General features: G+C 43.4%; 1 protein-coding gene across 14 annotated transcripts in view; it reads right to left on the bottom strand.

Annotated features, from left to right (window-relative positions):
- Positions 1-24,512, bottom strand: part of cnot1 (CCR4-NOT transcription complex, subunit 1) — a 64,024-nt gene extending 39,512 nt beyond the window's left edge. For 13 of the 14 annotated variants that reach the window (XM_072911910.1, XM_061924585.1, XM_061924588.1 and 10 more), the window contains exons 1-10: positions 24,358-24,512; positions 12,606-12,900; positions 12,415-12,522; positions 12,059-12,157; positions 9,738-9,806; positions 9,585-9,639; positions 9,305-9,508; positions 9,065-9,233; positions 8,862-8,988; positions 5,102-5,212 (exon numbers count right to left, since the gene is read on the bottom strand). In XM_072911910.1, the coding sequence (XP_072768011.1) occupies positions 5,102-5,212; positions 8,862-8,988; positions 9,065-9,233; positions 9,305-9,508; positions 9,585-9,639; positions 9,738-9,806; positions 12,059-12,157; positions 12,415-12,522; positions 12,606-12,707 (1,044 nt within the window). In that variant the 5' untranslated portion in view covers positions 12,708-12,900; positions 24,358-24,512. The remainder of the gene's footprint in view (positions 1-5,101; positions 5,213-8,861; positions 8,989-9,064; positions 9,234-9,304; positions 9,509-9,584; positions 9,640-9,737; positions 9,807-12,058; positions 12,158-12,414; positions 12,523-12,605; positions 12,901-24,357) is intronic. The other variant, XM_061924592.1, reaches the window with a different exon arrangement.
- Between the last annotated feature and the right edge of the window lie 835 nt (positions 24,513-25,347).

Below are 25,347 nucleotides of genomic sequence, written 5' to 3'. Positions count from 1 at the left end.
TGACAGAAGGCGAACACACCTTCACTAAGACAGGGAGGCAGCGCCAGACGACGCCAACATCTGCCAGTGGATCGTAAATGCCTGGGCAGATATTTCGGTCACAACTGTGGTCCGAGCTTTCCGGAAGGCAGGATTCACAGAACTGCTGGATAACAGTGACACTGACTCCGATGACTTCGACGAGACGGAACCGGCCATTTTGGATCTCACATTTGCCCAACTTTTCACTTCGGACACCGAAGACGAAGGATTTACGAATGAAGAATAACTTCAGAAAGTGAGCGCTATGTTTATTTTGTGTGTTGTGACATTAACGTTCGAGCAACATTATGTTGCTATTGCTCTGCACTATTTTGAATTTTACTATGTTTGTGATTGCACATTTGCGTACATTTTGGGAGTGAACAGAGTTGTTAGAACGCTGGTTTTTAATATATTATTAAAGTTTGACTGACCTATCTGACTGTTTTTTTGACATTCCCTTTAGCGCAGCGTAGGCGCGGCTTATAGTCCGGGGCGGCTTATTGGTGGACAAAGTTATGAAATATGCCATTCATTGAAGGTGCGGCTAATAATCCGGTGCGCCTTATAGTGCGGAAAATACGGTAAATGTAATTATAGATAATAATAATAATAATAAATACTGTGTAGTGTTGTAAATAGTCAACGGGAAGGATTTTAGTAAGAATAAGCCATGAGCACTACACAGCCAGAAAAAAACCTAGGCAGGGCAAGTAAAAATATTGGGGCAAGTAGATTTTGAGAAGTCGGGCAAGTAGAAAAATTAGGGCGGAGGGAACAGGTGAGACTCAGCAAACACTGAAAAATAAAGCAGGGTCAGATCAGAAATGCACTTTTCTCATGAAAAGGGTCTTAATTTATATTCTTATGTGCCTTATAGAGAGGACCACGACAAAACATACACCTCTGCCTCTGTTTCACTTTATGTTGCTGGTAAATAATATGGTTGTAGTAGTAGGCTAAAGTTAAATTATTTAGTATGCACTAATTAAAAGGGCAGAGCTTTAAGAGTCATTTTAGCTTTTATATTTTATAAGATATATTTTTTGTAAGAACCACAATTAATAAATATATTTCAGTGAATAACTAATTGTTCAAATCTGTATATAAATATGTACATAGTGTTGTAATTATATTCCAACTCCGCGTTCTTCTTGGTCATCGCCGCTGCCGCCGCCACCCCCCACCCACACCACCACAAATAGATGCCTGCCCTGTGGGAAACACTGGAACCCCCTGCTGTTTTTCTTGGGAATTAATTCTTCCTTCATTTGTTACCAGATTCGCACCTTCTTTCTCTCATATTACCACTCACACCGCACCGTTAGCACCACGGCTAATGTTACCATGCCGCTATCTGTCTGCTCCGCGAGAGCGTGTGACGTTGCATGCGTGACAGTATGTGACGTATGTAAGAAGGTGCGCTTGTTTTATGTCTCTGTGAGAAGGAGAGAGTAGAAAGAGTGAGAAAGGCCTGTAGTGTAATGCCCGCAGCTAAAAGCAACTGCGTGAGAACGTATACTCGAATATCACGATAGTCATTTTCTATATCGCACAGAGACAAACCCGCGATATATCGAGTATAGGGATGTCCCGATCCAATATTTGGATCGGATCGGCCGCCGATATTTGCCAAAAAATGCGTATCGGCAAGGCATGGGAAAATGCCGATCCAGATCCAGTTTAAAAAAAAAACTCCGGTCCGTGTTTTCCAACACACAGATTTAAATAATACATTCCACTTTTCTGCTGCTCCGTAATTTCCGTTCCGCATTTTCCAGCACACCTTCAACACATCCACAGGTCTGTGGAATCTCACGCAGTTGCTTTTAGCTGCTGGCATTACACGACAGGCTCTTCTCACTCTTTCCTATGTCTCCCTCTCACAGACAGCGAGCACACCTTCTTACACACGTCACATACTGTCACGTCATACGTCACATACTGTCACGTCATACGTCACATACTGTCACGTCATACGTCACATACGTATACGTCCTCCCCGAGCAGAGAGGTAGCAGCATGGCTAACGTTAGCTGTGATGCTAGCGCAGCCGCTAAGGTGCGCGCCTGCTCAAACGTCCTCTGCGCACGGCAAATCTATGCCACGCACAAAATCAAATAAAAAAATAAGCGCATAACAATTTTCGACACACGGACACGACAGAGAAAACCGTTTTCGTCATCATTGTTCAAATATTGTAATGTCTGTCGAGACGCTTATCTCCGTTCGGTGCCACACGTCCACACCATCAAAATGTTGAGGCAAAAATGTCCAGATCAACACCGTCTGAAAAAATTAGTGATCTATTTAGTTGTGATTTCCTTCTCTGCATGAAAGTTTAAAAGTAGCATATATTAATGCAGTATGAAGAAGAATGTTTTAATGTAGACATGCAAGCCTTGAAAGAAAATTTTGAAAATCAAGACTACATTTCCTGCAAATGGGTGCATTTCTACCCTATATTTTAACTTTAGATTTATTCTCATATCAAACTCTTTTGGCTGTCTTTTTGACACTTACCGTATTTTCCGCACTATTAGCCGCACCTAAAAACCACAAATTTACTCAAAAGCTGACAGTGCGGCTTATAACCCGGTGCGCTTTATATATGGATTAATATTAAGATTCATTTTCATAAAGTTTAGGTCTCGCAACTACGGTAAACAGCCGCCATCTTTTTTCCCCGTAGAAGAGGAAGCGCTTCTTCTTCTACGGTAAGCAACCGCCAAGGTAAGCACCCGCCCCCATAGAAGAGGAAGCGCTTCTTCTTCTACTGTAAGCAACCACCCGCCCCCGTAGAAGAAGAAGCGCGCGGATATTACGTTTCATTTCATTTGTGTGTTTACATCTGTAAAGACCACAAAATGGCTCCTATTAAGAGACACGCGTACAACGCAGAATTCAAACTCAAGGCAATAAGACACGCAGTAGAACACGGAAATAGAGCAGCAGCAAGAGAATTGAAGCAACAAGATGACCTGCGCCACTAAGACAGGGAGACAGCGCCGGACGACATACGCCAACATCTGCCAGTGGATTGTAAATGCCTGGGCGGATATATCGGTCTCAACTGTGGTCCGAACTTTCCGGAAGGCAGGATTCACGGAACTGCTGGACAACAATAGCAACATTGACTCTGATGACTTCGACGAGACGGAGCCGGCCATTTTGGATCCCGTATTCGCCCAACTTTTTAATTCGGACACCGAAGGAGAAGAATTCGAGGGATTTATGAATGAAGAATAACTTCAGAAAGTGAGCGTTATGTTTATTTAGTGTGTTGTGACATTGCTATTGCTCTGCACTATTTTGAATTTTACTATGTTTGTGATTGCACATTTGCACATTACCGTACATTTTGGGAGTGAACAGAGTTGTTAGAACGCTGGTTTTTAATATATTATTAAAGTTTGACTGACCTATCTGACTGTTTTTTTGACATTCCCTTTAGCGCAGTTAGATGCGGCTTATAACACGGGGTGGCTTATAGGTGGACAAAGTTTTGAAATATGCCGTTCATTGAAGGCGCGGCTTATAACCCAGGGCGGCTTATGGTGCGGAAAATACGGTACATCCGGCGCCCCCCCTCCACACCCCGGAAATAATTCAATGTGATTATCTTGTGTGATGACTGTATTATGATGATAGTATATATCTGATAGTATATATCTGTATCATGAATCAATTTAAGTGGACCCCGACTTAAACAAGTTGAAAAACTTATTGGGGTGTTACCATTTAGTGGTCAATTGTACGGAATATGTACTTCACTGTGCAACCTACTAATAAAAGTCTCAATCAATCAATCAAAACACATAGAATCATCATACTGCTGTGATTATATGCATCAAGTGTTCATTCAAGGCTAAGGCAAAATATCGAGATATATATCGTGTATCGCAATATGGCCTTAAAATATCGCAATATTAAAAAAAGGCCATATCGCCCAGCCCTAGTTTCAATGATGCCATTTCTGTTTGTCATGTATAATTTTGTCTATTTTGTGTTTATCCTTGAATAAACAGGTCAGTTTCTTGTTACCAACCATTGTGTATTATTCAAACTCCCCTAATTCAGCTGGCTGGTTGTTATCAAGAGTACTAAAACCCTCTTCAACATGATTCTGACAACTAAGTAGGTTAAATAACTTTAAACTTTAATACATGCTCGGATAGGCCAGTATTGGTCAGTATCGGTATCGGATCGGAAGTGCAAAAACAATATCGGTATCGGATCGGAAGTGCAAAAACCTGGATCGGGACATCCCTAATCGAGTATATTCCATATATCGCCCAGCCCTAATTCCAGTCATATACTGGACAGCTATTTGGGGTCCTGTGTCAAATACCAGCTGATATAGGAGCGGGAGAAGCAGGGGAGTTGTTAGCAGTAGTTGAATGAGATGTTTATGTGTTTGCACAACACTCGTCAGGGATGATGTTAATGTTGTGTTGTTGCTTGCTACTAATAGAAAAATAAAATAGTCGTTCTGCAAAGCGAAATTCAAGTTATGATAAAACTGCAAAGTATGAGACATCCCGCAGTGTTATTCAGCAGCTGAAACGTGTCTCGAATGGCAGGGCCCTGGAAGGACAGAATAAACTTGTTTGTGGTGCGCTTTACTAAAACTACCCTTATCACGTGATAACACGCTGACTCTTCTTTTAAAAAAAATCAATCAAAGCTTACTTATATAGCCCTTAATCTCAAATGTCTCAAAGAGCTGCACAAGCTACAACGACATCCTTGGCTCAGGTCCCACATCTGGGCAAGAAAAAACTCAACCCAATGGGAACAACGAGAAACCTTGGAAGGCGCCCCTCCCTCCCGGGGTGACCGGTGCAATGGATGCCAAGTAGATACGGTTAATAACGTGAGAGTCTGCACTACCTCGCTACACGGTGGAGCCGCCACAGTGTGCGTCAGAACGGCGCTGAGGATTGTCGGATGGCAGAGATGTTCTGTGGCGGCTCCGTTTCGCAGCCTTCAGGGCTTCAGGTAAAAATCCGGGTGGATAGCGCACTAATATTTGAAGAACTGTATGCATAAAAAAAAATACAAGAATGTAGAAACTTACAGCTTCTTTAACGACATCGATGAGCACTTCGACATTCCACGTGTGTGCCTGGGAGCCATCGTTCTTATCTTTTCCATCACTCCAGATACCACTTCCTGGTGCAGTGATGGACTGGGGAAAAAAAAAAAGAAAATCAAACAAATCAGCTATCATCATCTTTTCACACCAACATCTCATTTACATAAAACACAGTTAATAGTTAAAACATGGGCGATTCATGTGTTAATTTTGGACAACTCTTGACAAAATTGGTGCAGTTCGGCTAAATTTGTTGGTTTTCTGACATGGACTTGTTTCTTCAGCATTGTCCACACGTTTAAGTCAGGACTTTGGGAAGGCCATTCTAAAACCTTAATTATAGCCTGATTTAGCCATTCCTTGACCACTTTTGACGTGTGTTTGGGGTCATTGTCCTGTTGGAACACCCAACTGCGCCCAAGACCCAACCTCCGGGCTGATGATTTTAGGTTGTCCTGAAGAATTTGGAGGTAATCCTCCTTTTTCATTGTCTTATTTACTCTCTGTAAAGAACCAGTTCCATTAGCAGCAAAACAGGCCCAGAGCATAATACTACCACCACCATTCTTGACAGTAGACATGGTGTTCCTGGGATTAAAGGCCTCAACTTTTCTCCTACAAATATATTACTGGGTATTGTGGCCAAACAGCTCAATTTTTGTTTCATCTGACATCACATGGACAAAGATAAGACCTTCTGGAGGAAAGTTCTGTGGTCAGATGAAACCTTTTTTTTTTTAAATATTTGTTTAGTTAATAATTAAATGTCTTTAAATGATCAGAATCAGCTTTAAATCGGCCAAGTATGTTTAACACACAAGAAATTTGACTTGGTAGACTGCTCTCTTGTTCAATCCAATTGTCAATTATTGCTGCTTAGTGTAAAAGATAACACAGGCTACACTATATTCCACCCTCCCTGAATGTTGCAATTTAGTTTACCAAATATGTAAACAGTCTTTTGAATAAGAAATTAAAAAACAACAACTTGGTTTTGCTGTTATTTTCCACAGTGAAGTCACTGTAAAACCAAGCACACTACGGAAAGTACATTATATATACACACATGAAGTGCACATAAATGTAGAAATCATAATAAATTAAGTTTGAAATAAACAGAAAAAAGCAATACAGTTCTGTAGGATGAAGGTTAACTTCAATGCCGCTAGCTTAATGCTAACGTACAATGGACTAGCTCATTGACAAGCTAACCCAAATTAGCATGGCCAATCGCAGGGAACATATAGACAAACAATCATTCACACTAACAGTCATACTTATGTACAATTTACAGTCTCCAATTAACCTAACATGTATTTTTATAGAATGTGGGAGTAAGCTCGAGCAGACAGACGTCCAAACGGAGGCGTTTAAACGTTATTTTCGGTAGTTATGTCAAAAACAATTAGGGTAGTTTACACAAGCTTGAACGAGAAATGCATTCATTAACTTGAAATACTTTTGTGTTTAACTTTCTTTCCTTTCAGTTTAGGTGCGCAACCAGCTGTGGCAATCCTGACAGGCCAACTTTGATGCAGTTTTTTTCCACAGTAAAGCTTGTAGGAACATTTTTATATTTCAGATGTTTTTTTAACTTATTATGGCCAATAGTATGTAAGTAATTACCTATATAAAGTATATCCAATAATACAATATATTACTTACATGTGTTTATGCAAAAAATATATATATATATATATTTTTTTTTTGAAGGCATGGCGGAATTTATTTTGCCATGGCCTGTACCATGATTAATTACACGTAGGGAAAACTCTGTGGTATATATTAAAAATAGAGATAGCCGATAACATCCGGTTGCCGATATTATCGGCCGATAAATGCTTTAAAATGTAATATCGGAAATTATCGGTATTGGTTTCAAAAAGTAAAATGTATGACTTTTTCTAAACGCCGCTGTACGGAGTGGTACACGGACGTAGGGAGAAGTGCAGAGCGCCAATAAACCTTAAAGGCACTGCCCTTGCGTGCCAGCCCAATCACATAATATCTACGGCTTTTCACACACACAAGTGAATGCAACCCATACTTGGTCAACAGCCATACAAGTCACACTGAGGGTGACCGTATAAACAACTTAAACATTGTTACAAATATGCGCCACACTGTGAACCCACACCAAACAAGAATGACAAACATTTCGGGAGAACATCCGCACCGTAACACAACATGAACACAAAAGAACAAATATCCAGAACCCCTTGCAGCACTAACTCTTCCAGAACGCTACAATATACCCCCCCGCCAACCTCAACCTTTTCATGCTCTCTCAGGGAGAGCATGTCCCAAATTCCAATTCCAAGCTGCTGTTTTGAGGCATGTTAAAAAAAAATAATGCACTTTGTGACTTCAATAATAAATATGGCAGTGCCATAACTTGAGTTGATTTATTTTGGAAAACCTTGTTACATTGTTTAATGCCATCCATCCATCTTCTTCCGCTTATCCGAGGTCGGGTCGCGGGGGCAGCAGCCTAAGCAGGGAAGCCCAGACTTCCCTCTCCCCAGCCACTTCGTCCAGCTCTTCCTGTGGGACCCCGAGGCGTTCCCAGGCCAGCCGGGAGACATAGTCTTCCCAACGTGTCCTGGGTCTTCCCCGCGGCCTCCTACCGGTCGGACGTGCCCTAAACACCTCCCTAGGGAGGCGTTCGGGTGGTATCCTGACCAGATGCCCGAACCACCTCATCTGGCTCCTCTCGATGTGGAGGAGCAGCGGCTTTACTTTGATGACAGAGCTTCTCACCCTATCTCTAAGGGAGAGCCCCGCCACCCGGCGGAGGAAACTCATTTCGGCCGCTTGTACCCGTGATCTTGTCCTTTCGGTCATAACCCAAAGCTCATGACCATAGGTGAGGATGGGAACGTAGATCGACCGGTAAATTGAGAGCTTTGCCTTCCGGCTCAGCTCCTTCTTCACCACAACGGATCGATACAGCGTCCGCATTACTGAAGACGCCGCACCGATCCGCCTGTCGATCTCACGATCCACTCTTCCCTCACTCGTGAACAAGACTCCGAGGTACTTGAACTCCTCCACTTGGGGCAAGATCTCCTCCCCAACCCGGAGATGGCACTCCACTCTTTTCCGGGCGAGGACCATGGACTCGGACTTGGAGGTGCTGATTCTCATCCCAGTCGCTTCACACTCAGCTGCGAACCGATCCAGTGAGAGCTGAAGATCCTGGCCAGATGAAGCCATCAGGACCACATCATCTGCAGAAAGCAGAGACCTAATCCTGCAGCCACCAAACCAGATCCCCTCAACGCCTTAACTGCGCCTAGAAATTCTGTCCATAAAAGTTATGAACAAAATCGGTGACAAAGGGCAGCCTTGGCGGAGTCCAACCCTCACTGGAAACGTGTCCAACTTACTACCGGCAATGCGGACCAAGCTCTGGCACTGATCATACAGGGAGCGGACTGCCACAATCAGACAGTCCGATACCCCATACTCTGCATCACAACAAAATTATGCATAATAATGTGATAATTCCACGACTGTATTTATCGGTATCGGTTGATATTGGAATCGTTAATTAAGAGTTGGACAATATCGGAAATCGGCAAAAAAGCCATTATCGGACATCTCTAATTAAAAATATAATGAGAATATAAAATATAATAAAAGATGTATAAATAATTGAATCATAGCTCCTGAATGGTAATCGAATCTTGACGTACCCAAAGATTTCCACCTTAAGTGAATAGCAACGTGACTAACTCACCTGTAGAGGAATGCCATCAGTTAGGCCAGAGTGCGTGCGAGCCATCATGCCCAGGACTCTGGCTACCTGGCTGGCTGTCACCTCCCTCACCCCATACTGGAGGATGATGTTTCTGCACTCGTCCAGACTGAGGACAAAAGGACACACAGGTCAGTGCTGACAAAGAGGTGCCACATGAGCTAAACACAGGGTATAAAACACACCTGGCACAGAAACTGTAGCCCACTTCCTGCATGAACTCAGCAAGTGAACTCTCCATTCTGGTCTTAGCTAACTCCCCCGAGTCAGGCAGGATCCTGTCCATGAGAATGTCCCGTTTTTCAGGGTACAACAGTGGTGCGAGCACCACAGGGCAGCGCTCCTGCGGGAAATCTGAAACAACCATTTCGCATCAACAAAGCAGTTCAGTAGAAGACCTAACTCAGACAACAGGTCCGACATACCTCGGCAAAGTGTCTTCAAGAAGGCCTCAATCTGCTCTTGTCCCACACCACTGGCTCCCTTTTGACCAAATAGTAAATGGGAGAGCAGCAGGTGCAAGACCTCTATCGCAATGTCCTGGAAGCCACCTTCTTGGTTTCCACCGAGATCTGCGTCGATGTATGACCGCAGGAGGTCCGGAAGCTTCTGCTTAATAAACTGTGACGCTGGAAAAAATAAGAAAGGGGGGTGGTGAGAAAAAAGTTTTTTTTTCCAATTAAGGTTTTGATTAGATCTGCTTACCAAATCCACGAAGATCTGTGTTGCAGGAGTTGAGCAGAGCGAGGCCAAAAATCACCTACAAAAGCATTGAGTCATTAGTCAAACATGTTCTTCCATTTCATATGGAGTCTTTACAATTCTTTTATACTGCAACAGTAGACCACACTGACTTACCTCTTGGACCTTGCTGAGCTTAAGAACTTTACTTAGTTGAGTGAATAAGTGGGTAGATGGTTTTAAGCTCTGAAATAAAAAATAAAAAAAACATCAATGTCATGTAGATGGTTGCAGTTTTACCACATAGAAAATGAAGAGGTGAAAAAACGTGTAGAATTGACATCATGCAAGTTGCCTAATTCAGTGTTTTTCAACCTTTTGTGAGCCAAGGCACACTTTTTTCATTGAAAAAATCCGGAGGCACACCACCAGCAGAAAACATAAAATAATGAAACTCAGCAGCTGATTGACAATAAAAAGTCGTTCTCGCAATTGTTGGATATGAATTCAAACCATAACCAAGCATGCATCACTATAGCTCTTGTCTCAAAGTAGGTGTACTGTCACCACCTGTCAAATCACACCGGGACTTATTTTGAGTTTTTTGGTGTTTCCCTGTGTGTAGTGTTTTAGTTCTTGTCTTGCGCTCCTATTTTGTTGTTGATTGTCATGTCATTTACGGATGTACTTTGTGGACGCCGTCTGCTGCTCCACACGCTGTAAGTCTTTGCTGTCGTCCAGCATTCTGTTTTTGTTTACTTTGCAGCCAGTTCAGTTTTAGTTTCGTTTTGCATAGCCATCCGTAAGCTTCAACGCCTTTTGTTTATTTTTGGTTTAGGCGTTAGATACCTTTTTACATGCACGCTGCTTCCCGCTGTCGTCTGCATATTGGGATCACGACAAACCATGTTCCCCAACATCTACAAAGCAATTAGCTACTTGCTGCCACCTACTAACATACCTGCCAACTTTTGAAATCAGAAAAACCTAGTAGCCAGGGTCCAGGGGTTGCAGGCCCTGGTAGGTCCAGGACAAAGTCCTGGTGGGGGGTTCAGGCTTCACCCCCCCGACGCAAAATGATTATTAGCATTCAGACAGGTTAAAATGTTGCTAAAACCATCACTTTTCTATCAGTCACAGTGACTTTTCAAAACAAAAATATTACAGCAAAAATCATATGGGTTGATTGACATGTTTATTCTGTAAGCTAACTTCAATAGTTTGAAATTATTTTGACAGTTACCGGTAATGCCAGTTATCCTGTCAACCTTTCACAAGACTTCAATTTGTTAATTGAAAGTATAAACAGTATAAACACTTTTTACAGTAAACAAATGGTAAAACAGTACTAAACAATTCCATTAAAAAAAAATTGGTGTCATTATTAACTTTCTGTCCAAGCTTGTATAATCTACTGCCTTGTTCAATTGTAAAAAATATTCTGTGCCTAAAATTCACATTTCTATCACAATTATCATACTGTAAACATGGTAAGCTAACTTCATTACAATTAATAGTCCTGTCAATAGCATGGAATTACAATTCAAATGTAGTTTTTTTGTAAGCCTTTCAAAAGAATTCAAAATATGAAAAATTAATGAAAATTAATTTAAGCCATCAGACACTTGAAAAGTGGCACATCACATCTCTAATGTAATCATTAACATTTCAACAGAAATAGCACTGCTGCAAAAATATTAAGGACATACTTCTGTATTTTGGTAGTTATGCTGTCAACATTTAACAAGATTTCTTCAACTTGGACTTGAAAGCATAAATAGTATAAACACTTTTAACAGTATAACAGTACTAAACAATTCCAATAGATAACATTGGTGTCATTACCTTTTTGTGGCTAAAATCCGAAAAACGTTGAAAGTTTTCCACTTGTATCGCTAGCAACGGCATTAGACTTGTGTTCTTTTGTCCCAACGTGGTCTTTTACATCGCTAATTCCTCCGTGTCCGATCGAAAAATCTTGTCTGCACAAGGTGCAATTCGCGTAGTTTTCACCCTTTTTGGAACGGATAATTATTCCCGGATAGGCTTTTGAATATTCTTCACGGAATGACTGCAGTTTTCTTTTCGGTTTAAGACTCGTTTGCGATTTTTCTCCGGCTGATTCCATGATCGTTCGCTCGTTTGGAAACAATGGCAACAGGTGCCTCGTGCTTGGCAGCCTCGTGCATTTAAAAAAAAAAAAAAAAATTTAATTAATGAAAAACCGTATTTTTTATCACTGCAACCGTAACCCGGAATAGGTTGATGAAAACCGTACTAATTACGGGAAAACCGGAGTAGTTGGCAGGTATGTAATGTGTTTATGAGCGAGGGTTGTGCCGAATCCTTTTGGCACAAATAATTGTATGGGAAACACTGATACCGGGTGTTGTTGCTATATTTTTAACAACCACCTTAAATTTTTGCTAGTATTTTTCGTGCACGGACACACGGCGTATTTTACAGGCTACTTTCACAAAGCAAAACCAGCTCCTTACCTTCTGGTAGTGCAGGGGATAGTCAATGGCGTGGCACAGGGTAGAGACAAAGTTGGGCTTTGATATCAGTGACACGCACTCCTGGATCAGAAACTGTGTCTTGGGCAAGTTGACAAAACATACCGGGAAGGAAGAACGCAAAGAGAACAGAAGCATATGAAGAACAACGTAGGGGAAAACTGCATTATTTGAAAGGTAGAAAAAAACCAATCGGTGGCACATTTAATAACTAAAAAGTTCTGTTGCTATTCTAACACTGGATGTCAGGCTATGTTTATCTTATGACAGACTGACAAAAACAAGTGAATGTAAAAATAATGTTGCTTCAAAAAAACGTCTGGTAAAAAACGAAGTACCTGGTGAAAGTCCTTGCCACTGCTTTTACCATCGCCACTAAAATCCACATGTGAGAAAAGACAGCGAAATAGATGCCTGTCTGCCTCAGGGCCGTGACGAATTACAATCTGTGGAAACGGTATGGACACAGTGAAATATTAACCCTACCAAGACAAGATAAAGACTTGTTCCCCCTCAAAATACCACTTACATGCTGTATTTCTTGCTGGCTGGCTCGGTAGTTTTTCTTTGTTAAATTGTCCACCAGATAGCTGATTTGAGACAAAGCCAGCGAGAGCGAGTCAAGATTCATTGCTGGATGGGGCGGAAGCAGGCGGCCGAGCACGGCGCAAAATCACCATTATTCCCCTTTGGTCACCTCAGTGATAGGTTAATTTTCCTCCCCCCCCCCCAAAAGGTGTGAAAAATGTTGGCGTCCAAATGAAACTTTGTCAGTGGCTCCCGGTCCCGGGTGGAGTCTTTCAGTTTAAAATAAGGTTCAGCATCTGTGGGAAAGACAAAAAAAATAGATTTCAAGTGAGATTGCTGCAAAGGCATCTACTCTTTATATCATAACTACATTAGCATGTTCCTATTCAAACCATGTCACCATGCGAACCTACATGAGCTAATAATTGCAAAAATAGCAACGTTTTCCAGTTTGAACATTAAGTATCTTGTCTTTGTAGTCTGTTCAATTGAATATAGGCTGAAAAGGATTTGCAAATCATTGTGTTCTGTTTTTATTTACGATTTACACAACGTGCCAACTTCACTGGTTTTGGGGTTTGTATAAGCGCTAACACAGACAAACTTTTTATAGCGGCGCCGTGATCACAGAGCGCCAACTAGCTTGTGCAGCTATATTGACGTCATCAGCTAATGAGTTGCTCTCGCACCTTGGAGCTCGTGAAAGTTTATTTTAGAAAATAAATCATGTATTTCACCTTGATAGAAAGATGAAGACAAAATTGCGACAAATTGGTCAACTTTGGCGTCCAATTTAGATGCGGGAATGGCGAGAAAGACGCAAAAAGACGTTTGGTTTCATCCCCCTTTTTTTCTTTCGCGAGGATTATGATTAAGGGAATATATCAACATCCCATCAGTCTGCGTCCCGGTGACAGCAGACATTGTGCAGTAAGTGATGTTTTGTTGGCTCTCGTGAAGTCTGCAGTGAGTAGTAACCAGTGATGATGAAGAAAAAAGTGCACGGCGTGATCCGTTGATGCTTAAAACGATCAAAATACGGTAGCTTAATATTATATGTTATTAAAAAAATGTCTGGGGTCGGCGACCCAAAACGTTGAACGAAAGAACCATATTGGACCAAACATACAAAAAACGAATTTGCATGAGCAGCAAAAAATGACACGGATGGCAGCTCAAACGTTCCAATTCTCAAACTTTGACAGACGTTTCTCTTACATTAAGCGGTTTCACTACAAAAAGGTATTTTTATTTATTTTAAAAAGCCAATTTTTAAAAAGACAAAAAAAAAAAAGTCTGTTATGAGCTGGGGCTAGGCCTCGACTTTGGTAGCTCCGTGCAGCTAACAGACACGTGCTTTCCCATACACTTTGCAAATAAAACAACAAAAACGTACGAATTATAAACATTTTTTTTTTAATGAACGAGATACGGAATGGGCCATCTACGTTTCCATCCTCACCTATGGTCATGAGCTTTGGGTTACGACCGAAAGGACAAGATTTACCATGAATTGATTAACGTGGCCCCCGACTTAAACAAGTTGAAAAACGTATTCGGGTGTTACCATTTAGTGGTCAATTGTACAGAATATATGCTATACTGTGCAATCTACTAATAAAGTTTCAATCAATCAATCAAAATCGCGGGTACTAGCGGCCGAAATGAGTTTCCTCCGCCGGGTGGCGGGGCTCTCCCTTAGAGTCAGGGTGAGAAGCTCTGCCATCCGGGAGGATCTCCAGGTAAAGCTGCTGCTCCTCCACATCGAGAGGAGCCAGATGAGGTGGTTCGGGCATCTGGTCAGGACGCCACCCGAACGCCTCCCTAGGGAGGTGTTTCGGGCACGTCCGACTGGTAGGAGGCCAAGGGGAAGACCCAGGACACGTTGGGAAGACTAAGTCTCGGGATCCCCCGGGAGGAGCTGGACGAAGCGTCAAATTTCAGTGCCCCTCCCGAAAATATCCATTCTCCCGATGTTCACCCGGACAACAATATTGGCACTGTCTTTAGCGTTCCCTCTCACCTGAAAAGGAGACTATTATACATGTCTCCGTTATCCAAAGGTTTATCTATAACCCATAAAGTAGGCAGGCACGGAGCTATTTCTCAGCGTGTGTTTATTCCAGCCGGCACGTTAATACACTGACACAACATCCGGATTCCCATCATGCATTGATTCAAAACTACGGCAAGTAGTAACGTCCGAAAAACATAATGGGGACAAAGCGGAAGGACGAAGAAGAGACACGGCGACGACGAGTGAGAAGAAGACGTACGCTTGCAAGTTCCAAAATGATTGGAAAAAATAATTTCTGTTCATCCAGGACAGCTCGAAGGGGAAGGGGTATGCTGCCTGCACATTTTGTAGATCAGACTTCTCCATTGAACACGATTGAACGGATTATTTAAATAAATAAATAAATGAATAAATATATATATATATATATACATACTATATACTTGGTCAACAACCATACAAGTCACACTGAGGGTGGCCGTATAAACAACTTTAACACTTTAACTTTAAAACCCCGCCTACCCCACCCCAACCCCGCCCACCTCAACCTCCTCATGCTCTCTCAGGGAGAGCATGTCCCAAATTCCAAGCTGCTGTTTTGGGGCATGTTAAAAAAATTAATGCAATTTGTGACTTCAATAATAAATATGTCAGTGCCATGTTGGCATTTTTTTTTGGAAAACCATGTTACATTTTTAATGCATCCAGCGAGGCATCACAACAAAATTAGGCATAATGTGTTAATTCCACGACTGTATATATCGGTATCGGTTGATATCAAAATCGGTAATTAAGAGTTGGACAATATCGGATATCGGCAAAAAAGCCATTATCGGACATCTCTAATATATATAATATAGGGGCGGCATGGCGTAGTGGGTAGAGCGGCCATGCAAGAAACCTGAGGGTTGCAGGTTCGCTCCCCGCCTCTTGACATCCAAATCGCTGCAGTCGTGTCCTTGGTCAGGACACTTCACCCTTGCCCCCGGTGCCGCTCACACTGGTGAATGAATGATGAATGAATGGTAGGAGGTGGTCGGAGGGGCCGCAGGCGCAAACTAGCAGCCTCGCTTCCATCAGTCTACCCCAGGGCAGCTGTGGCTACAAATGTAGCTTACCACCACCAGGTGTGAATGAATGATGATATAAAATCTAATCCATCCATTTTCTAGCGCTTATTCCCTTTGGAGTCGCGGGGGCGCTGGAGCCTATCTCAGCTACAATCAGGCGGAGGAAGGCAGCGTACACCCTGGACAAGTCGCCACCTCATCGCAGGGCCAACACAGATAGACAGACAACATTCACACTCACATTCACACACTAGGGCCAATTTAGTGTTGCCAATCAACCTATCCCCAGGTGCATGTCTTTGGAGGTGGGAGGAAGCCGGAGTACCCGGAGGGAACCCACGCAGTCACGGGGAGAACATGCAAACTCCACACAGAAAGATCCCGAGCCCGGGATTGAACTCAGGACTGCTCAGGACCTTCGTATTGTGATGTACATGCACTAACCCCTGCACCACCGTGCTAGCTCTAATTATTTGATATTTTACTATGAAAAAAACTGCGACTTATAGTCCGAAAAATACGGTAATACAAAACCTCACAATAAAGTGTGATTGAATACTAAAAATGTTATGACAGACTGCCTTAAAAACGGAATGGAATTTTATTTTTTTTCTATGAAGGATAAAACCCTGAATATTGACAACATATGAACATCACACCATTACAATCAAGCCAAATGCAACAAACACAGCGAAATATGAACGTGAAGGGTAAAAAAAATAAAATAAAATAAAAAAATCTACAATCTGACATATCACTAAGATTTAGAACTTTCTTGTAAAAACCTCCTTCCGCATCTGTCCCTGACACCCACATTTCAGGCTCTGGAAACACTCTGTGGAAATGCTCCCCACCCACACTGCTTGGTGCCTCGTCTGACCTGCTGTGACGTAGATTACCATAGTAACTAGTAGGGTTCTACGGTATACGGGTATTAGTATAGTACTGTGATACTAATGAATCATATTCGGTACCATACCGCCTCTGAAAAGTACCGGTCCGCCACACACTAAGATTTTTGCTTAAAATAAAGCCAATTATGCAATTTTTTCTGGTCCCCTTCATTTAGAAAATTATCGAAAAGTACTGAAAAGTATCGAAATAATATTGGTATCAGGACACTAGTCACTAAAATATCAAGCAAAAGCGCAGATTCCAACCATTGAAATACGTTGTATAGTTCAATACTTATGGTAATTAGAAAACAAGACTGCACATCATAATGGCAGCTACACTTTCCATCTTAAAGATCTAAAAAATAGTATTTGGGAATGTCCGGTGGGCCAGATTGAAAAGCTTAACGGGCCGCATGTGGACCCCGGGCCTTAATTTGCCCAGGTCTGGTCTAGTCTCTTACCTAAATGAGCTAAATAATATTATTTGATATTTTACGGTAATGTGTTAATAATTTCACACATAAGTCGCTCCTGAGTATAAGTCGCACCCCCGGCCAAACTATGAAAAAAACTGTGACTTATAGTCCCAAAAATACGGTATATAAGAAATACTTGAAAATATATACACCCCCATCTCCCGAATTCGGAGGTCTCAAGGTTGGCAAGTATGGTCTGGGGCAGTGGTTCTTAACCTTGTTGGAGGTACCGAACCCCACCAGTTTCATATGCGCATTCACCGAACCTTTCTTTAGTGAAAAATAAAATGTTATTTTTTTCAAATTCAAGACAAAGTTATATGTTTTTGGTAACACTTTAGTATGGGGAACATATTCTAAGTAAAGACTTAATTTAGAGATATTTGGTTAGGGTTAGGGTCTGATGATTAGGGTTATAATAAGGCCATGCCGAATAAGGCATTAATAAGTACTTAATAATGACTAGTTAAGAGCCAATATGTTACTAATTTGCATATTAATAAGCAACTAATTAAAGGTAAATATGTTCCCCATACTAAAGTGTTACCATGTTTTTTTCACTGGTGCATAAAATGAACCGTTTATGAACATCACCTTGTTCAAACAACAAAACCAGCACAGTGCATAAACTCAAACCAAACTCAGTGGCCGAGTGGTTAGAGTGTCCGCCCTGAGATTGGTAGGTTGTGAGTTCAAAACCCCGGCCGAGTCATACCAAAGACTATAAAAATGGGAGCCATTACCTCCCTGCTTGGCACTCAGCATCAAAGGTTGGAATTGGGGGTTAAATCACCAAAAATGATTCCGGGGCGCGGCCACCGCTGCGGCCCACTGCTCCCCTCACCTCCCAGGGGGTGAACAGGGGGATGGGTCAAATGCAGAGGACAAATTTCACCACACCTAGTGTGTGTGTGACAATCATTAGTACTAGGGATGTCCCGATCCGATATTTGGATAGGATCGGCTGCCGATATTTGCCAAAAATTGCGTATCGGCAAGGCATGGGAAAATGCCGATCCAGATCCGTGTTTTCCAATGCACCGATTTAAATAATACATTCCACTTTTCTGCTGCTCCCTAATTTCCGTTCCGCATTTTCCAGCACACCTTCAACACATCCACAATTCTCACGCAGTTGCTTTTAGCTGCTGGCATTATACGACAGGCTCTTCTCACTCTTTCCTGTGTCTCCCTCTCACAGACAGCGAGCGCACCTTCTTACACACGTCACATACTGTCACGTCATACGTCACATACGTATACGTCCTCTCCCAGCAGAGAGCGAGGTAGCGGCATGGCTAACGTTAGCTGTGATGCTAGCGCAGCCGCTAAGGTGCGCGCCTGCTCAAGCATCCTCTGCGCACGGCAAATCTATGCCACGCACATAATCAAATAAAAAAAATAAGCGCATAACAATTTTCGACACACGGACACGACAGAGACAACAGTTTTCGTCATCATTGTTCAAATATTGTGACGTCTGTCGAGACGCTTATCTCCATTCGGTGCCACACGTCCACACTATCCAAATGCAGAGGCAAAACTTTCCACATCAACAACGTATGAAAAAATTAGTGATCTATTTAGTTGTGATTTCCTTCTCTGCATGAAAGTTTAAAAGTAGCATATATTAATGCAGTATGAAGAAGAATGTTTTAATGTAGACATGCAAGCCTTGAAAGAACATTTTGAAAATCAAGACTACATTTCCTGCAAATGGGTGCATTTCTACCCTATATTTTAACTTTAGATTTATTCTCATAAACTCTTTTGGCTGTCTTTTTGACACTTACATCAGGCACCCCCCTCCACACCCTGGATTATAAATAATGTAAATAATTCAATGTGATTATCTTGTGTGATGACTGTATTATGATGATAGTATATATCTGATAGTATATATCTGTATCATGAATCAATTTAAGTGGACCCCGACTTAAACAAGTTGAAAAACTTATTGGGGTCTTACCATTTAGTGGTCAATTGTACGGAATATGTACTTCACTGTGCAACCTACTAATAAAAGTCTCAATCAATCAATCAAAACACATAGAATCATCATACTGCTGTGATTATATGCATCAAGTGTTCATTCAAGGCTGAGGCAAAATATCGAGATATATATTGTGTATCGCAATATGGCCTTAAAATATGACAATAATAAAAAAAAGGCCATATCGCCCAGCCCTAGTTTCAATGATGCCATTTCAGTTTGTCATGTATAATTTTGTCTATTTTGTGTTTATCCTTGAATAAACAGGTCAGTTTCTTGTTACCAACCATTGTGTATTATTCAAACTCCCCTAATTCAGCTGGCTAGTTCTTATCAAGAGTACTAAAACCCTTTTCAACATGATTCTGACAACTAAGTAGGCTAAATAACTTTAAACTTCAATACATGCACGGATAGGCCAGTATCGGTATCGGTCAGTATCGGTATCGGATCGGAAATGCAAAAACAATATCGGTATCGGACCGGAAGTGCAAAAACCTGGATCGGGACATCCCTAATTAGTAGTTTAACTTAAATTACACACCTGCAAATCAGTCTGACTTCTGCTGTTGCGGTATCCGTAATACGCCTATAGGGAGAAGTTTTTATTTACACGATGAGTCGGGTCTGTTTTGACCTCCCTGAGGCCGACTCACCGAACCCCTAGGGTTCGATTGAACCCAGGTTAAGAACCACTGGTCTGGGGAGAGGGAAGTCTGGGCTACCCTGCTTAGGCTGCTGCCCCCGCCACCCGGCCTCGGATAAGCGGAAGAAGATCGACGGATAAACAAAACTGAAACAGAGTGTTACTAAAACGGCCTTCTTTCATCTCCGTAATATTGCTAAAATTCGTTCCATTTTGTCCACTAGCGACGCTGAGATCATTATTCATGCGTTTGTTACGTCTCGTCTCGACTACTGTAACGTATTATTTTCGGGTCTCCATATGTCTAGCATTAAAAGATTACAATTGGTACAAAATGCGGCTGCTAGACTTTTGACAAGAACAAGAAAGTTTGATCATATTACGCCTATACTGGCTCACCTGCACTGGCTTCCTGTGCACTTAAGATGTGACTTTAAGGTTTTACTACTTACGTATAAAATACTACACGGTCTAGCTCCGTCCTATCTTGCTGATTGTATTGTACCATATGTCCCGGCAAGAAATCTGCGTTCAAAGAACTCCGGCTTATTAGTGATTCCCAGAGACCAAAAAAAGTCTGCGGGCTATAGAGCGTTTTCTATTCGGGCTCCAGTACTATGGAATGCCCTCCCGGTAACAATTAGAGATGCAACCTCAGTAGAAGCATTTAAGTCCCATCTTAAAACTCATTTGTATACTCTAGCCTTTAAATAGACCCCCTTTAGACCAGTTGATCTGCCGTTTCTTTTCTTTTCTCCTCTGCTCCCCTCTTCCTTGTGGAGGGCGGGGGGCACAGGTCCGGTGGCCATGGATGAAGTGCTGGATGTCCAGAGTCGGGACCCGGGGTGGACCGCTCGCCTGTGCATCGGCTGGGAACATCTCTGCGCTGCTGACCCGTCTCCGCTCGGGATGGTGTCCTGCTGGCCACACTTTCGACTGGACTCTTACTATTATGTTGGATCCACTATGGACTGGACTCTCACAATATTATGTCAGACCCACTCGACATCCATTGCTTTCGGTCTCCCCTAGAGGGGGGGGGGGGGGGGGGGGGTTACCCACATATGCGGTCCTCTCCAAGGTTTCTCATAGTCATTCACATCGACGTCCCACTGGGGTGAGTTTTTCCTTGCCCTTATGTGGGCTTTGTACCGAGGATGTCGTTGTGGCTTGTGCAGCCCTTTGAGACACTTGTGATTTAGGGCTATATGAATAAACATTGATTGATTGATTGATTGATTGATAAATAACTTTAAACTTTGATACATGCTCGGATAGGCCAGTATCGGTATCGGTCAGTATCGGATCGGAAATGCAAAAACAATATCGGCATCGGGTCGGAAGTGCAAAAACCTGGATCGGGACTTCCCTAATTAGTACTTTATAGAGATGCGCGGTTTGCGGGCACAACCGCGGAGTCCGCGGATCGGGCGGATGAAATTAAAAAAAAATTGATTTTATCCGCGGGTCGGGCGGTTGAAATAAAAAAAAATTAGATTTTAAATAGATTCAGGCGGGTGGCAGTTAAACCAATTCGGAAATATATATACATAGTTAAATGTTGTTAACCACATACGAAAAACGAGCAGGCACCTGCTGCATATGCCACAACAGAAGAAAAAAAAGAAAAAGAGATGGACACTTTTACGGAGCGGAGAAGGGACGCCTCGCCGGGGTCCGGGACCGAGGCCCCTTCCCCCGAGAGGGCCCCACCGGGAGCCGTAGCTGAGGTGATCCGCGAGAAAGGCCCGACGCACGTCCAGGGTCACCACCGCGCCGACACCCCGCCTCGTCCGCCTTCGCCGCGGCCGGCGTCACGCGCAGCAGGTAAGCAGCTTACCTGCCCGCCACCCCCGTGGCCGGGGGCTCGTAACAGGGGTCACTCCGCGCGCTCCGCCCGCGCAGCTTACCTGCCCGCGCAGCTTACCTGCCCGCCACCCCTGTTGCCGGGGGCGCGTAACAGGGGTTACTCCGCGCGCAGTGCGCTCACGAAAGGGGTGGGGCTCACCCTGGTTGATATAGACATCAGGACGGTGGCCATGGAAGTCGGAACCCGCTAAGGAGTGTGTAACAACCCACCTGCCGAATCAACTAGCCCTGAAAATGGATGGCGCTGGAGCGTCGGGCCCATACCCGGCCGTCGCCGGCAGCGAGACGCGCTTGGAGGTGCGCTCAGCGCGGCTCCCATATGATTGCGCACTGGTGTGCGTCTGGGTCGTGACAGCGTGGCGCGCGAATGTCTGTGCTGCATTGGATCAGTCTCCTTTCTTTAACAGGCAAAAGCTTTATAACCTCACTAATGCCTTGCATCGTCTATATTAGATATATAACAACGGGCGGGTGCGGTTCTGATCAAATGTTACATCGGGTGGATGGCGGATGGTTGACGACTTTCTGATGCGGTTGCGGATGAAATAATTGCCTATCCGCGCATCTCTAGTACCGTATTTTCCGCACTATTAGCCGCACCTAAAAACCACAAATTTACTCAAAAGCTGACAGTGCGGCTTATAACCCGGTGCGCTTTATATATGGATTAATATTAAGATTCATTTTCATAAAGTTTCAGTCTCGCAACTACGGTAAACAGCCGCCATCTTTTTTCCCCGTAGAAGAGGAAGTGCTTCTTCTTCTACGCAAGCAACCGCCAAGGTAAGCACCCGCCCCCATAGAACAGGAAGCGCTTCTTATTCTACTGTAAGCAACCACCCGCCCGCATAGAAGAAGAAGAAGCGCGCGGATATTACGTTTCATTTCCTTTGTGTGTTTACATCTGTAAAGACCACAAAATGGCTCCTACTAAGCGACAGGTTTCCAAGACGCAATCTCTCCATCCGCACACGGACTACTATTTCACAGCAACTGCCTAAAGACTTTCAAGAAAAGCTGGCTACTTTCCGTGCATATTGTAAAAACAAGATAGCTGAAAAAAAGATCCGGCCAGAGAACATTATCAACATGGACGAGGTTCCACTGACTTTTGATATTCCTGTGAACCGCACTGTGGATACAACGGGAGCACGTACGGTGAATATTCGCACCACAGGGAATGAGAAGTCATCCTTCACTGTGGTTCTAGCTTGCCATGCTAATGGCCAGAAACTTCCACCCATGGTGATATTCAAAAGGAAGACCTTGCCAAAAGAGACCTTTCCAGCCGGCGTCATCATAAAAGCTAACTCGAAAAGATGGATGGATGAAGAAAAGATGAGCGAGTGGTTAAGGTAAGTTTACGCGAAGAGGCCGGGTGGCTTTTTTCACGCAGCTCCGTCCATGTTGATATACGACTCCATGCGCGCCCACATCACGCTGGTTTTTAATATATTGTTAAAGTTTGACTGACCTATCTGACTGTTTTTTTGACATTCCTTTAGCGCAGTTAGATGCGGCTTATAACACGGGGCGGCTTATAGGTGGACAAAGTTTTGAAATATGCCGTTCATTGAAGGCGCGGCTTATAACCCAGGGCGCCTTATGGTGCGGAAAATACGGTACTTTAACTTAAATTACACACCTGCAAATCAGTCTGACTTCTGCTGTTGCGGTATCCGTAATACGCCGATAGGGAGAAGTTTTTATTTACACGATGAGTCGGGTCTGTTTTGACCTCCCTGATCGAACCCAGGTTAAGAACCACTGGTCTGGGGAGAGGGAAGTCTGGGCTACCCTGCTTAGGCTGCTGCCCCCGCCACCCGGCCTCGGATAAGCGGAAGAAGAAGGACGGATAAACAAAACTGAAACAAAGGGCATGTGCATGCACTACAGCAAAAAAACAAACAAGGAAACGTAACCTCGCCATTATTTCATAACTACAACGCTCGTCGGAGGAATACCTTCGCAAAGATGTTGAATATTGCAACTTCCTCAGTGGATCCGGTAGAGCAAAAGTTGTTTGCAGGGGGGGGGGAAACCCACGGAAGCGCAGCTAGCACCCACGCTAGCCGCGGAATAACCGTAACACTTCAGTTAGCGCACGTTTAGCGCTTTAACTTCGCTTAAAGTAATCCGTTATGCAAGCGGGTCTATATGACGACATGTTCAAATGGTCGTCGGGGACACTTCTAATGGAGGAGGAATGATGGTGTGGGGTTGCAATAATAGCAGCAGTCTAGGCGGCAAGCAAACAGTGACTGGAGCTAACCTTGCTGCTGTGTCGCGGCCCGAGTCAACCACTGCTTTTTTTTTTTTTTTTTTAACGAAAGCTCTCCATTAAACTAGAAATTAAACAAAAAGTATCAAGTTAGACAATTAAACAAAAAGCAACTGACGTTCGGGTCGGTACATTTTGAACGTATCTTTCAACAAACCACTGATTAAATTAAAGCTAGCGTTACCCTTGTTAGCTTAGCACCGCGGGCTACGGCTAATCCGTGATATTGCAATGGTTTCAACTCTACATATCGAACCACTTTGCATCAACGAGTACAATGTAAAAGTGAGTAAATATAGTATGAATACAAATGAAGCGTCTGTAATTAATACTATACACAAATAACGCTGTAAATTGAAAAAACAAGACTTTCACGTTGTGGCTAATGTGACAGCTGCTTTCCAGTAAATAGACTCCCCCCACCCCCCTGGTTGAGGCTAGCTAAACGCTGTCTCGGTCAATATCGCCGCTTTAGAGGCGGATATGAACGCGTCCCCCGGCTCACCGTGTGTCCTCGAAGGCGGTTCACTGGCTCATTCCTCCTCGTTTCTCCCGGCAAACTTGGCGAAACAGAAAAGGGGGTCGCGGCGCCTCTCGGGGCAGTTTGATTTTCAAAATAAAATGGCGACTGTCACCGCCGCGGCGCGCTCACGCTGGAAGGGGAGGTGCGCGCGCGGCGTGCGTGTACGCGCTCACCTGCTTTTTTATTTATTTATTTTATTTATTTATTTTTTATTGAACAACAAACAATACATTTATAATTCACTCAACAGTCAAGGCGCTTTCAACAACAAGAAAAAAAAGAAGAAAAAAAAAAAGCAAATACAGAAAAAAAAACCGTTTCCATATGAGTTGGGAAATGGTGTTAGGTGTAAATATATACAGAAAACAATGATTTGCAAATCCTTTTCAACCCATATTCAATTGAATGCACTACAAAGACAAGATATTTGATGTTCAAACTCCATCCATCTATCCATCCATCTTCTTCCGCTTATCCGAGGTCGGGTCGCGGGGGCAGCAGCCTAAGCAGGGAAGCCCAGACTTCCCTCTCCCCAGCCACTTCGTCCAGCTCTTCCTGTGGGACCCCGAGGCGTTTCCAGGCCAGCCGGGAGACATAGTCTTCCCAACGTGTCCTGGGTCTTCCCCGCGGCCTCCTGGTCGGACGTGCCCTAAACACCTCCCTAGGGAGGCGTTCGGGTGGCATCCTAACCAGATGCCCGAACCACCTCATCTGGCTCCTCTCGATGTGGAGGAGCAGCGGCTTTACTTTGAGCTTCTCCCGGATGACAGAGCTTCTCACCCTATCTCTAAGGGAGAGCCCCGCCACCCGGCGGAGGAAACTCATTTCGGCCGCTTGTACCCGTGATCTTGTCCTTTCGGTCATAACCCAAAGCTCATGACCATAGGTGAGGATGGGAACGTAGATCGACCGGTAAATCGAGAGCTTTGCCTTCCGGCTCAGCTCCTTCTTCACCACAACGGATCGATACAG

This window comes from Nerophis lumbriciformis, linkage group LG29, assembly GCF_033978685.3.
Source record: "Nerophis lumbriciformis linkage group LG29, RoL_Nlum_v2.1, whole genome shotgun sequence".
NCBI lineage: Eukaryota > Metazoa > Chordata > Actinopteri > Syngnathiformes > Syngnathidae > Nerophis > Nerophis lumbriciformis.
Note: the sequence above shows the minus strand (reverse complement) of the source record. Positions and strands in the feature narration are given on the sequence as shown.